The sequence below is a fragment of the Vulpes lagopus genome, chromosome 9, assembly GCF_018345385.1.
Source record: "Vulpes lagopus strain Blue_001 chromosome 9, ASM1834538v1, whole genome shotgun sequence".
NCBI classification, from domain to species: Eukaryota; Metazoa; Chordata; class Mammalia; order Carnivora; family Canidae; genus Vulpes; species Vulpes lagopus.
The window spans coordinates 79,861,200-79,873,773 of NC_054832.1; the positions used below are offsets into that span (position 1 = coordinate 79,861,200).

At 37.4% G+C, this 12,574-nt stretch overlaps 1 protein-coding gene across 4 annotated transcripts in view; it reads left to right on the plus strand.

Annotated features, from left to right (window-relative positions):
* Positions 1-8,669, plus strand: part of PRKDC (protein kinase, DNA-activated, catalytic subunit) — a 206,530-nt gene extending 197,861 nt beyond the window's left edge. For all 4 annotated transcript variants that reach the window (XM_041769223.1, XM_041769224.1, XM_041769225.1 and 1 more), the window contains 7 exons: positions 73-165; positions 2,639-2,728; positions 2,920-2,991; positions 3,067-3,268; positions 4,031-4,219; positions 5,042-5,181; positions 8,139-8,669. In XM_041769223.1, coding sequence (XP_041625157.1) covers positions 73-165; positions 2,639-2,728; positions 2,920-2,991; positions 3,067-3,268; positions 4,031-4,219; positions 5,042-5,181; positions 8,139-8,343 — 991 coding nt within the window. In that variant the 3' untranslated portion in view covers positions 8,344-8,669. The remainder of the gene's footprint in view (positions 1-72; positions 166-2,638; positions 2,729-2,919; positions 2,992-3,066; positions 3,269-4,030; positions 4,220-5,041; positions 5,182-8,138) is intronic.
* The last annotated feature ends 3,905 nt before the right edge of the window (positions 8,670-12,574 follow it).

The following is a 12,574-nucleotide window of genomic DNA, read 5'->3' on the forward strand; positions in this document are numbered from 1 at the left end:
TACGGAACTTTTTTCTGGTGAGGAAAAAGAGGTTTAGGTTTGTGTTCATAAACTATTTATTCTCCTTTTCAGATTAGGACTAATTGAATGGATTGAAAATACTCTTACCTTGAAGGACTTCCTTTTGAGTAACATGTCACGAGAGGAGAAAGCAGCTTATACAAGGTGATGTGGAGCCTACATACTCCTCCTTCAACTCTGCCCAGACATATTGCAAGCCTGTTGCTCCCCAGGCATAATCTCCCTGAGTAATGTTGTTTTAGATTAAGTTCCTCTACCTCGTGTTTCCGGTGACATTTCTGGGCCCCTTTTAATTTGGAGCTCTGAGCCACACCCAGGTCAGTTTTCTCCACCTCTGGCTAGATGAATAAGCTAAATGGAATAGAGGGTTCCAAACAGTAGCTGCATGGATTCTACCACAATGAAAAAAAAATGGTATTAGCTTTGCAACAACAGTAATGAATATCTTAAGGAAATAAAAAGATTAGCAGCTAACATTTAATTAAACATTTTCTGCATGCTAGGTAGTATTCTCAGTTATTAATGTGTGTGAAGTCATTTCTTTCTTACAAAAACCTGCAAATTATTATTAACAGCTCTGTACAGATGAGGAAGTTGAGGCCCAGAGAGTTTATATAACTTGTCATAGGCTGCCCAGCATGTAAGTGGGCTACCTAGGATTATTAGTAATTAATTCTAGGTCATGATATTGGTGCTTTTTATTTTTCTTTACCCTTTTATTATATTTTCCAAGTTTTCAACAACGAACATAGATTTTTAATCAGAAAGCCTTTTGGTTTTTTTTTCTGTAAAGAAAAGTAAGGACAACATTGAAAGACATTTTGAAGAAGGAATTGAGAAGTTTGGATGAAGGAAGAGGAAATGACCGTAATTAGCTTTAAGGCCTGTTTCTTTTTATTGTACTCTGTTCTGTCCTGAAAGCATTTAAATAGGAGCAAAATTCTCATCAGTCAAAAATGATTTCTGTAAAATTAAGAATATTCTTACCAAAGTCTTGCTCCTGCTAAATAAGGCTGTGTGTACAAACTTTTAATTTCAATCATTTGAGTCCTTTGCCTGCAGTTGTTCTGTGTTCCTTGGAGGACAGGGAAACTGATGGACAGTACTTCCTGGAGTTAAGAAGTCCAGATCTTACTCATGCTAACTTATTCTGACTTTTAGTGGGAATCTTGCAAAACTGACTTGCCCTTTCCTTTGTTCCTTTGCCTCCGTGTCTAAGATGGAATAGTAATGTAAAATACATAGGGTAAACATAGGTGTTGGTGGAGTTCAAAGTGCTTTTCAAATACAGAAGTGTATAAATTACTTCTCACTACCTTTTTATAACAAGGCACTTCCAGCCCCCCATTAATAAAATCATTGCTTTTTTTTTTAAGATTTTTTTTTAAAGATTTAATATTCATGAGAGACACAGAAAGAGAGGCAGAGACATAGGCAGGGAGAGAAGCAGGCTCCATGCAGGGACCCCAATGCAGGACTCGATCCTGGGACTCCAGGATCACGCCCTGGGCTGAAGGCAGGCGCTCAACCACTGAGCCACCCAGTCATCCCAAATCATTCCTATTTTTTTCTTAATTTGCATGTTGCAGTTTTCTAACCTAAAGATTTTCATTCCAATTGAAACTTGGAGAGAATTTATATTGAAATGGAGGGTTGTATTGTGAAATTAACTTAGTAGCAACTCAGAAAAGATTCACTTTAAGTAATGGAACTACTAACAGATGAAATAGTTCTATCTTTAGATTTCTTTTTAGGAAAATTTGTTAAATCTTTTGACAAACCCCAAAGTGGCCAAACATACAAAACACATTTCCAACAGCTCACTATGCCTTTTGCCTATGAACCATTACTAAAAGTAGCTTTCTAAGTTCAATTCAAAGCCATTGTCATTTAAGATAATTCCTTACTGTATTTTAATTTTTTTTTATTGGAATTCAATTTGCCAACATTTAGCATAACACCCAGTGCTCATCCCACCAAGTGTCCCCCTCAGTGCCCATCACCCAGTCACCCCAACTACCCGCCCATCTCCCCTTCCACTATCCCTTGTTCATTTCCCAGAGCCTTGTTGTATTTCATACGGATTTTGTATGTATCTACATACTGGAAACGGTGAAGAAAGAGTGTGACAATCCAAAAACAGACTTAATCCATCTTCAACGCATAACTTGTCACCTTTTAGTTTGTAGTAGTAATATGGCTTATCATTTCTTGCCTACTTTGAGGAAGATGCATGTTGTACTGTCATCTTGTTAAGGTTCTTTTCCACTACCAGATTTTTAGAACCATATGCATGAATCATAAAAACTTATGTTTAATTTATCTTGTTCTCTGTATGGAGTGGGAAATTTATTGTATCTGATCATTTTGTGCCTGAATTTTGGCATAGGAAAGGGCTTTGATTTCTTTAGGAGTAACGAACAGTGAATTATGATATATTGAGATTCTAGATCCAGAGTAACATGGGTTCACTGTTAATATTAAATATGATTAAAAGTCATATTTATTTCCCTGGCTCTTCACTATTTTTCAATGAATTCTTGGTGATCTTTGCCACTGAAATCATTATAATGCTAAATATCTTCCTAGTGCTGATTCTCTTTTTTCTACTTATTAGTGATCCCAAAGCACCACCATGTGAATATAGAGATTGGCTGGCAAAGATGTCTGGAAAATATGATGTTGGCGCTTACATGTCAATGTTTAAGTAAGTTTTGTTTTGATTTTCCTTTTTACTAGCTAGTTAATTCTTCTCAAAGTTGCATGTTACTTTTGTTTCTTAGAAAGTTTGCCTCAGATCATCAAAACCTAGTTATTTGATATTTGAGCCTCAGTATAAATTTTAAATTTCAAGTCACAGAAATTTGTTCTAATTAGTCATTTCCTATTAAATCATAGGGCAGCTAGTCGTACTGAAACAGTCACATCTTTTAGAAGGAGAGAAAGTAAAGTGCCAGCTGATCTCTTAAAGTAAGTATCCTCCTGATTTTATAAGCCAGCTGGTGGCATAACAGAGACTACAGAGATCATGTCTCCCTCCCCCAGGCGGGCCTTTCTGAAGATGAGCACAGGCCCTGCAGCCTTCCTGGCACTTCGCTCCCACTTTGCCAGTTCTCATGCTCTTATGTGCATTAGCCACTGGATTCTGGGTATTGGAGACAGACATCTGAACAATTTCATGGTAAGCATGGAGACAGGCGGATTGATCGGAATCGACTTTGGACATGCATTTGGATCAGCTACTCAGGTATATGCACCTTGTTCTCATTGTTCTTGGCTGATTTAGAACCATAGTCATAGGACCTTCTGGAAATGGATAGGTTTTAAAGAAGAAATGACACATCAATTAGCTTGGTTTGTCATAGTCCTTGAATTTGACATTCTTACAGAATAAGGGAGAATCTCAACTTTGTTTTGGCGTTGTTCAAACCGGTTGCAGAAGGTGTGGTGATGAATTATATAATCAAAGCCAAGAATAGAATGTATTTCTATAAAGAGGGAAAACTATAAGGAAATTTTATGAAGCCCTATAATCAAAATGTCTTCTACAAGATGTGATATAAATCTCTGACATTAAACACTGAAGTGTTTTTTTTTTTTTAAGATTTTATTTATTCATGAGTGACACAGAGACATAGGCAGAGGGAGAAGCAGGCTCCCCATGGGGAGCCCAATGCAGGACTCAGTCCCAGGACCCCAGGGATCACGAGCTGAGCCAAAGGCAAATGCTCAACCACTGAGCCACCCATGTGCCCCTAAATTCTGAAGTTTTCAATTATATTTGTAAATCTCTGCAGGCTGTGTGATCCTACACACATAGGTTTGTGCATTACAAAGATGATTGTGTTGATTACTCCTGGGCACAGTGGATTCACATCTGTGTAACTAATTTCAAGAAAAGAAGAGTTCATATTTTCACTGTGAATAACTGTGGGAGGATGTTTTGTGCCTTTTCTTTTGAGATTTCTAGTTCGTATGTTATCCTTCTCATAGCTGTTTTTTTCTCTAGTTTCTGCCTGTCCCTGAGTTGATGCCTTTTCGTCTGACTCGCCAATTTATCAATCTGATGTTACCAATGAAAGAAGCAGGTGTTGTGTATAGTATCATGGTGCATGCACTGCGAGCCTTCCGCTCACACTCTGACCTGCTTACTAACACCATGGACGTGTTTGTAAAGGAACCTTCCTTCGACTGGAAAGTAGGCTTGTTTATATGCACTTTCCATTTTTATTACAGTATACCAGGGACTGATCTGGGACCTCTTATGTGATAGAAATACATCAGATTGTGTTTATTAATATATTAATGTTGTTTTGTAAAGTATTTCTTAAAATTAACATTTGGGGTCAGTTGGCCTGAAAACCAGATAAAAGACATAATCTTCATTTGGAAAAAACTGTTCTTTCATTTGAGTATATTTCTAATGAGGAGTTAATATATATAGACCCATGGGTGATGGTGGATCTGGTTTCTGAGACAACGTTTTTTTTTTGTTTTGTTTTGGTTTTTTTAAGATATACAGATTGTTTTTTTCTTTTTCTTTTTTTTTAATTTTATTTATTTATTATGAGAGACACACAGAGAGAGAGAGGCAGAGACACAGAGGGAGAACCAGGCTCCAAGCAGGGAGCCTGTGTGAGACTCGATCCTGGGACTCCAGGATCATGCCCTGGGCCAGAAGGCATACGCTTAACCACTGAGCCACCCAGGCGTCCCTGAGACAACTTTTAGTTTAAAATCTGTTCCATGTGAGGTTCCTTGATTTGTTGCATAGTGCTTTCTTAAGTACTGAGTTTCTTCATAATACAGCCCAAAAGAATGAAGCTTAGTGAGGGCATCCTTATAGGGTATGGTACCACTGTCATTGTCACTGTTATGTATAATACTACTAGAATGTGTATAAAAAGCTATAAAGTTCTCCCCAGTTATAGATGTTTATTTTAAAATAATTGTTCAATCTGTTTGGATGTAATCATATAAACTTAAAATAAGCAGAGAACATCATGTTCTTTTCTTTTAGAATTTTGAACAGAAAATGTTAAAAAAAGGAGGATCATGGATTCAAGAAATTAACATAACTGAAAAAAATTGGTATCCCCGGCAAAAAATACATTACGCTAAGAGAAAGTTAGCAGGTGCCAATCCAGCAGTTATTACTTGGTAAGATGGTTATTTGTGAAGAAAAAAACAAAACGCTAACATACTACTATTTACTGAAGAATTACTAATGTATGATGTGCTGAGTAGTTTTCATTTAGCCTGTGATATTAGCATTATTATCTTCATTTTATAGATGTAAAAAGCATGGCTTGGGGCAGCCCGGGTGGCTCAGCGGTTTAGCGCTGCCTTCGGCCCAGGGCCTGATCCTGGAGACCTGGGGTCGAGTCCCATGTCAGGCTTCCTGCATGGAGGCTACTTCTTTTTTTCTTTCCTTTTCTTTTTTTTTTTTTTAATTGGAGTTCAATTTGCCAACATATAGCATAACACCCAGTGCTCATCCCATCAAGTGCCCCCCTCAGAGCCCGTTACCCAGTCACCCCCACCCCCTGCCCACCTCCCTTTCCACCACTCCTTGTTCGTTTCCCAGAGTTAGGAGTCTCTCATGTTCTGCCTCCCTTTCTGATATTTCCCACTAATTTTTTATCCTTTCCCCTTTATTCCTTTTCACTATTTTTTATATTCCCCAAATGAATGAGACCATATAATGTTTGTCCTTCTCCGATTGACTTACTTCACTCAGCATAATACCCTCCAGTTCCATCCACGTTGAAGCAAATGGTGGGTATTTGTCGTTTCTAATGGCTGAGTAATATTCCATTGTATACAGAAACCACATCTTCTTTATCCATCATCTTTCGATGGACACCGAGGCTCCTTCCACAGTTGGGCTGTTGAGGACATTGCTGCTATAAACATCGGGGTGCAGGTGTCCCAGCGTTTCACTGCATCTGTATCTTTGGGGTAAATCCCCAGCAGAGCAATTTCTGGGTCGTAGGGCAGGTCTATTTTTAACTCTTTGAGGAACCTCCACACAGTTTTCCAGAGTGGCTGCACCAGTTCACATCCCCACCAGTAGTGCAAGAGGATTCCCCTTTCATGGAGCCTACTTCTGTCTCTGCCTATGTCTCTGCCTATGTCTCTGCCTCTCTCTCTCTCTCTCTCTCTCTGTCTCTCATGAATACATAAATAAAATCTTTAAAAAAAAAAAAAAAAGCATGGCTTAAGAAAATTGATTTTTCCAAGGCTGGGCAGGGTCCGTATCCCTGAAGGGTGTGTACTTGGCCTCTGCCCTCTTAGCATAGTCTTTAGGCTTCAGGTCATTGCCTGGAATAACCTGTATCAATGTGAGGAACAATAGGAACTTTTTTTTTTTTTAAGATTTTGAGAGAGAGCAAGAGTGAGAGCAAGCATGAGCCAGGAGGGCGGCAGAGGGAGAGAGAGAAACAGACTCCCCGCTGAGCAGGAAGCCTGATGTGGGGCCCAGTCCCAGGACCCTGAGATCATAACATGAAACAAAGGCCAACATTTAACTGACTGAGCCAACCAGGTACCCCCAGCAGCAGCATTTTTAGGCAATTGCAATAATATTTTTGTATATAAGAGGAGACTTAGATTCTAAATTTGCTTGGATCTTGGTAGGCACAGCACACAGGTGTAGAGAATGTAGTATGTGCTTGTTAGACAAGAATCCAAATTGGGTTAACCTTCAAGTGAGCTTCAAAAATTTTTCTTGTTGAGGTCTAAAGCAAACAAATTTATAGAAATGTTTCACAAGAGGGAAACAAGTTGGACTTTAAAATTAAGTAATAGTATTCTAATCTGTGATCAGTTGGTCAAGGTACAAATAGTTTTTCCAAAATATGGCTCTGGCAAAGGAACAAAGGTGGATCCCTGTCTCACACCATACACAAAAATTAATGCAGAATGGATCAAAGATTTAAATGTAAGAAGTAAAACTATGAGATACTTAAAGAAGCACAGGGGTAGATCTTCATGACCTGAATTTGGCAAGAACATCTGCCATTTTTAGGTATAACACCAAAAAGCATAAGCAAGAAAAAAAGAATAGATAAATTCATCAAAATTTAAAAATTTTGTGCTTTACAGGATACCATCATGAAAGTAAAAAGACAACCTCACAAGAATGGGAAAAAATATTTAAAAATCATAGCTGATAAGGGACTTGTATTTAGAATACATTTAAAAAAAAAAATAAACTAACAAACTAACACTATAACTCAATAAAAAGACAACCCAATTTAAAAATGACCAAAGGATTTGAGCAGACATTTCTTTAGGAGGATATACATATGGGAAGATGCTTAAAATTATTATTACAAATGAAGTACCACTTCATACCTACTAGAATGGCTATAATAATAAAATGGCATACAGAGGTGCCTGGGTGGCACAATTGGTTGAGCGTCTGACTCTTGGTGTCAACTCAGCTCATGATCTCAGGGTTGTGAGATCAAGCCCCATGTTGGGCTCCACACTCGATACAGAGTCTCCCCCTCCCTTCCCCCTCTCTTTCTCTCTGAAATAAATCAATGTTTAAAAAAATGAAATATAGTAGAATGTGGAGAAATTAGAGCCCTTGTATGTTGCTATTAAGAATGTAAAATAGTGTAGCTGCCATGAAAAACAGTAGCAGTTTCTCAAAAAGTTAAATAGAATTACCATTTGGCCCTGTAATTCCACCCCTAAATACAAACCAAAGAGAAAGGAAAGTGTACATTTACACAAAAACTTGTAGACAATTTTTTTTAATACTTTTAAATTCTGTTAGAATTTTTTATTAGGTGAGCTTTGTTTATTTTTTAAAAAGAATCTCCACACCCACCAGGGGGACTGTTAACTACAACCCTGAGATCAGGAGTTACATGTCCTATCAATTGAGCCAACTAGGCACCTGTAGGTAGACAAGTTTTAATAGCAACATTATTCATGTTCTATGTTCCAACAAATCCAGTCTCTTGATTTTAAGGTTATAAGCCACAGAAAATATTCTATAAGTGATAAGAGGGAATGTTTGGATAAGATAGCCAGGGAAGCAAGCAACAAAGGGAAAATAATGAATGCTTCATGTTTTTGTATTTGTTTAATCTTTTTTCCAGCGATGAGCTGTTCCTGGGCCATGAGAAGGCACTTGCCTTTGAAGATTATGTGGCTGTAGCACGAGGAAGCAAAGATCACAACATCCGTGCCCAACAACCAGAGAATGGACTGTCAGAAGAGGCTCAAGTAAAGTGCTTGATTGACCAGGCAACAGACCCCAACATCCTTGGCAGAACTTGGATAGGGTGGGAGCCCTGGATGTGAAGAACTATGGGAGTCAGCAGATAAACAAGCATGAAAGTGGTTAAAGCATCTCCTAAACTTTCATCTATAGCCATCAATTTTCCTGAAGCACTGAAGGGAAGAAATCTATTTAGTGGTAAAGTCGTCTTATAGCAGGAGTTTAATCAAGACCATGATGAATAAGTGAATATTGATATGAATGATTAGGTTACGATTATGATAGACTTAAAATAGGAAAATATATATCTAGGTTCATACAAGTATTAAATCAAGAATATAGCATATTGCAAAGTGCTACAACTTAGCTAAACCAGCTCTCTTAATAAATGGTGTAAGTATGAACATTCCATGCAGTGTTCTCATTAGTAATTATGTTCATTGGAAATAAGACCCAGAAGACTTCATCACTAAGATTTTATGAGAGTAAAGCCAAAAGCGTGATAAGGTGTTACATTAGTAGTATAGGAATCATAATGAATGATATGGCTTATAATACTTAGAAATGATTGCTTTTGATATTTTAGGGTATTTTTAGGCCATTTTCTTTCATTTTATTCTCTTCTAATTTAGACATTTCATGATAGATTTGTTCTCCAAAAGAGAAAGTATTTCGCAGAGAGAAAAAACCTTGGTCTTAGCACTCACTTTTGCTGTTCATATCCACAACAGGAAGGTAGATAACAGTGCTTGGCATCTCAGCCTCAGGATTTCTAACTTCAGAAATTGCAAGTATGATGATAGGGATAGCATACAGCATTTCAATTCTAGGGAAAAAAACAAAAACGAAACAAACCCCTATTGGAAATGAATTCCTTATTTGGAGACAAAACATACATTTAGGGGTGCCTGGGTGGCTCAGTGGTTGAGCGTCTGCCTTTGGCTCAGGGCGTGATCCCGGAGTCCCAGGATCGAGCCCTGCATGGGGCTCCCTGCATGGAGCCTGCTTCCCCTCTGCCTGTGTCTCTGCCTCTCTCTCTCTCTCTCTCTCTCTCATGAATAAATAAATAAAATTTTAAAAATACACATTCTAAAACAGCAAGATCAAATTATGAGACACAAAAATAGCTTCCTTTCCTTCACAGAATCTCTGCCTCTCCTCTAAGCCTGCACATACCTGAACTGTTTTCATGTTGGCTCTGAGCTTTCTGTTACTGTTTGTCTTTAAACATTTATATTTGGAGACTTTTGTGTGATTTTGAAAAATAATAAATTTAGGAACATGAAACATTAAAATTTCTCCCAAAGTAATACAGCTCTTATGTAGTTTCAAAAACAAAATAGTCACTTTATAATATATTTCATTACACTAATTGTCATTTTGAGAAATACAGGTTGAATACCTTATGACATTAAAAATAAACCATTGTATTCTCAACAAATGGTATCATAATCAACAAAGAAATTTCATCTTAAAAGAAAAAAAAGTGATCATGTATGTGTAAATCCAGTAAACACATGATCTAGTAAATATTATTTGCTAAGCACAAAAACAACCAAAACAAACTACCTTGTTGATTATATTTTCTATCACAACTAACCATCTTTGCTTATGTCTTGATAATGTGGGATGTATTCATTGACTAGATCCCATGTTAAAGGAAACCCTGTTTTTTAATGACTACTTTTCATGTCAGTAAAAGTTCATTGTTACAAGATGACTGTGTATATGAGTCCAGTTTCAAAGCTGTCTAAGCTGTCTACTTGAAATTGTATCCAAACCCATGAGAAGGCAGTAAAAAGTCACTATACAACATTCAGAGACATTTGCACAATGGCTCAGGATGGTAAATGACTATTACACATGCGGAACTACATGTCTAACCCATATCTTGTGTCTATACTTCAACCCTATGATTCTTGGCTGCATAAAGATACTTGTTTGGATGCAAGAAATAGAAGACACCCATACTGATTATAAGGAAATATGAATAATAAGAATATTTTTCTCTATGTAGGATCACATCATCTGATAATAGAGATAGTTTAACTTCTTTTCTAATTTGAGTGCTTATGTTTCTTTTTTCCTGCCTAATTGCTCTGGCTACAACATTCAGTACAATGTTGAGTAACATGATAAAAGTGGATATATTTGTCTTGTTCCTGATCTTTAGGAGGACATTTTAATCTTTCACTGTTGAGTATCCTATTAGCTCTGAGACATTTGCATAAATGTCCTTTCATCTAGTTGATCAAGTTTCTTTCTGTTCTTAGTTTGCTGAGGTTTTTTATCATCATACAGTGTTGAGTTTTGTCAAATGCTTTATTTGCATTAATTGAGACAACCTGTGGTTTTTCTTTTTTGTTTATGAATGTGAATTATAATGAGTGGTATTAAGATGTTAAACTATCCCAGAATTACTGGTATAAATCCTGGTTGCCCATAGTGAGTAATCCTTTTACTATGCTGTTGGATTCTGTTTGCTAGTATTTTGTTGAAGATTTTTGCATCAGAGTTCGCAAGGGATATTGGTCTCAAGTTTTCTTGTGAAACTTTTGTCTAGAGTTAGTATCAAAGTAATGATGGTCTTTTCAAATGAGTTAGGAAGTTTTCACTTCTCATATATTTTAGAAGTTTGAGAAGGATTGGTATTCTTTTTTCTTAAGGATTTTAAAAAATTTCTTAGAGAAAGTGTGCAGGTGGGGAGAGTGGCAGAAGGAGAAGGAGAGAATGCCAAACAGACTCCTCGCTGGTGGTGGAGCCCAACCTGGGGCTCGATCTCAGGACCCTGAGATCGTAACCTGAGCAGAAATCAAGAATTGAATGCTTAACTGACTGAGGCCACCCAAGTGCCCCAGGATTGGTGTTAATTCTTAAGTGTTTTTATAAAATTCACCAAGGAAGTCATCTAAAGGCTAGCCTGCTCTTTGTTGGGATATTTTTTATACTTATATTTTTGTCTTGGTTTTCTTTTTTAAAAAATTGAAGTATACAGTCTTTGGGAAAAACTTTAATTTTTCTGATATGAGGATTGCTTCCCCAGCTTTCTTTTGAGGACCATTTGAATAGTAAATGGTTCTTCACCCTTTCATATTCAGGCTGGAGGTGTCCTTATATCTAAAATGAGTCTCTTGTAGACCACAAATAGATGGGTCTTTTTTTTATCCAGTCCAAAACCCTGCATCTTTTGATGGGATCATTTAGCCCATTCACGTTCAGAGTTACTATTGAAAGATATTAATTTAGTGTCATCGTAATACCTATTCAGTCCCTGTTTTTGTGGCTTATTTCGTTGGGCTTCCTCTTTCTTTTACAGGTCACCCTTAATATTTCTTGCAGAGCTGGTTTAGTGGCCACATATTCATGCAGTTTCTGCGTATCTTGGAAGCTCTTTACCTCTCCTATTCTGAATGAGAGCCTTGCTGGATAGAGTATTCTTGGCTGCATGTTCATCTCATTTAGAACCCTGAATATATCCTGCCAGTCCTTTCTGGCCTGCCAGGTCTCTGTGGAGAGGTCAGCTAGCAGTTTATCTGATATTTCTCCCCATATAAGTTAAGAATCTCTTGTCTCTTGCTTCTTTAAGGATTTTCTCTTTATCTTTGGAATTTGCAAGTTTCACTAGTAAATGTTGAGGTGTTGAATGGTTTTTATTGATTTTGGTGGGGGGGGGCCTCTCTATCTCCTGGATCTGAATGCCTGTTTCCCTCCCCAAATTAGGGAAGTTCTCAGCTATGATTTGTTCAAATATGTTTCTGTCCCTCTTGGCGTTTTCTGGAACCCCAATTATATGTAGATTTTTCCTTCCAAGGCTGTCATTTATTTCTGTTACCCTTTCCTAATAGTCTCCTAATTGTTTTTCTTTTTTCCTCAGCTTCCTTCCTTGCCATCAACTTGTCTTCTGTGTCACTCTTTCTTTCACCTCATTAACCCTCATCGTTAGGACCTCCAGTTTGGATTGCATCTTATTTAATTGATTTTTAATTTCAGCCAGATTAGATCTAAATTCTGCAGTCATGAAGTCTCCAGAATCTCTAGAATCCTTTATGCTTTTTTTCCAGAGGCACCAGTTGCTTTATAATTATGTTTCTGAATTGGCTTTCTGTCATGGAATTGTAATCCATATTCTGTGGCAGAGAGTACTGTTTCTGCTTCTTTCTTTAGTGGTGAGTTCTTCCTTCTAGTCATTTTGCTCAGTGCAGAGTGGCTGTGAGTGGGCAGAGTCAGTATCAACCACGACCTAAGTAAATTTCACTCTAGATGATTCTGGAGGCCAGAGACCAGAAAATGAAAACAAAGATCAGAACAAAATAA